The following is a 2,110-nucleotide window of genomic DNA, read 5'->3' on the forward strand; positions in this document are numbered from 1 at the left end:
ACAGATCCCTCCATCCCCATAGATCAGTATAAACAGGTTCTGTCCCTGATTGATTTCTAGTGGTTCTAGCTCTACGTTCCTCCTGAAGGCGGTTCTCAGAGAACCTTCCAGATGACCCACCTGCTCCGATCACCTCCTCGATCTTCACGAAGGAGGCGTCTATCTCCTTGGCGAACTCTCGGACCGCCTGGTTGGGATCCTCGTAGGTAAACGGGTCGATGTAGACCTTCATCGCTATGACGACAGCAGCAGGAGTCAATCAGCTGACCACCAAAACGCTCAAACAATGACCAGCTCTGATTGGCTGAGACACTCACTCTGTCCCATCTGGTAGTGTCCCATCTGCTCCGTCCGCGCTGGACGCCGCCTCTTCCTGAGGGACAGACAGAGAGACAGGAAGGAGCTGAGTGGCTGGAGGACAAGAGACAGAGGGACAGACAGAGACAGAGATGGAGAGAGACAGACAGAGGCAGAGAGAAAGATGGAGAGACACAGACAGAGGGACAGAAAGAGACAGAGAGAGACAGAGGTACAGATGGAGAGACAGGAAGGAGCTGAGTGGCTGGAGGACAACAGGAGACAGAGAGAAAGATGGAGAGAGACAGACAGTGGGACAGACAGAGACAGAGAGAGAGGGACAGACAGAGACAGAGAGAAAGATGGAGAGAGACAGACAGTGGGACAGACAGAGACAGAGGGACAGAAAGAGGTACAGATGGAGAGACAGGAAGGAGCTGAGTGGCTGGAGGACAACAGGAGACAGAGGGACAGACAGAGGAGCTGAGAGACAAAGGGTCCAGTTTCTGCTTCCTGCAGGGAGACGTCCCACCCTGACTGTCTATTTCTGTCTCTATCAGGACGGCTCTGTCCCCCCCCCCTCTCTGGGGGTCATGACCTCCATTGTTCTCGGGCACCAGCAGGGAGGGACCATCCTCTCTCTCTCTTACCGGTAGCAGATGAATCCGGCTGTTACCGCGGCGATCAGCATCACCATCGCCACGGAGACGAGGACGGCAGTGACCACCAGCTGGGCGTGGGCGGCACCTGAACAGAACAGAAGCGTTTAAACGGAGAGCGGCGAGGGGTGGCGGCGTCCTGCGGGTCAGAGGGGGGCGGTACCATCGGGCAGCGTGCTGAAGCTGCTGACGGCGCTGAAGGACCCGTAGCCCGCCTGGGACTGGGCCCTGACCTGGACCTGGTACCGGGTGGCCCGCTGCAGACCCGTCAGAACCAGAGAGGGGGCGCCGCTGCGCAGGTACTCCCAGGGAGCGTCTCTGTCGGCCCGTCTGTAACGCAGCTGGTACTCCTGGACCTGCTGTCCGTTCTGGACCACCGGAGGGTCCCACCTCATGGACAGGCTGTCCTCTGACGCCGCCGTCCTCTGGACACCTGAGACAGGGGGCGGGACTACAGACAGCAGCAGCCAATCAGCGGTCAGCATCCGTCTCTCTGAGCAGGCATCGTGGGTAATGAGGCGTTACCGTCTCTGCTGGTGGTCATGTTGATCATGATGGAGGCGGGCTCTGATTGGCTGAAGGCAGACACGGCGTTCAGTGCCTGGATGGTGAACAGGTACCTGGTTTGTGGGCGGAGTCCAAAGATCAGGACCCGGGTCTGTGTGAGGCCGGACTGGGCGGGGCGGAACAGGATGCTGTCCCCGCAGGGGGAGCAGGATGGCTGAGGAGGAGGAGACCAGAGGGAGCAGCGTGTCAATCAGCCTGCAGGACGCTCAGCGCGGCGGTTCCGGTCCAGCGGGCCTACCTTAGCGGCGCCGGCGGCTCCGCAGTCAGAGCAAAGCAGCTGGTAGCTCAGGTCCGCCCGTCCTCCTCGCTCCACGGGCTCCATCCACTCCAGGGTCACTGTGGTGTCGTTGAGCTGGTAGACCGGGTGGCGGGGGGCTGAGGGGGGGCCTGTGGGGTCAGGGGTCAGAGGTCAGGGCCTGTTTAACATCAGCTGAGCGTGGACTGCCAGGCAGCGCCCTGCGTCTGCACACAGATGGCGGCCTGCTGAAACACGCCGTGGACTAATGAGCCTGCTCACCAGGACTAATGGATGCTGCCGGGGGCAACGCTTTTAAAGGGGCGGGGAAATGCTTTTAAAGGGGCGGGGA

At 60.2% G+C, this 2,110-nt stretch overlaps 1 protein-coding gene across 1 annotated transcript in view; it reads right to left on the bottom strand.

The window, feature by feature from the left end:
- LOC107104658 (ephrin type-B receptor 4-like) overlaps positions 1–2,110 on the bottom strand; it is an 11,621-nt gene that overhangs the window by 3,938 nt on the left and 5,573 nt on the right. The window contains exons 5-10 of the mRNA XM_015404705.1: positions 1,762–1,910; positions 1,482–1,677; positions 1,120–1,407; positions 948–1,044; positions 318–373; positions 122–234 (exon numbers count right to left, since the gene is read on the bottom strand). Coding sequence (XP_015260191.1) covers positions 122–234; positions 318–373; positions 948–1,044; positions 1,120–1,407; positions 1,482–1,677; positions 1,762–1,910 — 899 coding nt within the window. The remainder of the gene's footprint in view (positions 1–121; positions 235–317; positions 374–947; positions 1,045–1,119; positions 1,408–1,481; positions 1,678–1,761; positions 1,911–2,110) is intronic.

The sequence above is a fragment of the Cyprinodon variegatus genome, unplaced genomic scaffold (assembly GCF_000732505.1).
Source record: "Cyprinodon variegatus isolate N-32 unplaced genomic scaffold, C_variegatus-1.0 Scaffold1834, whole genome shotgun sequence".
Classification (NCBI taxonomy): domain Eukaryota; kingdom Metazoa; phylum Chordata; class Actinopteri; order Cyprinodontiformes; family Cyprinodontidae; genus Cyprinodon; species Cyprinodon variegatus.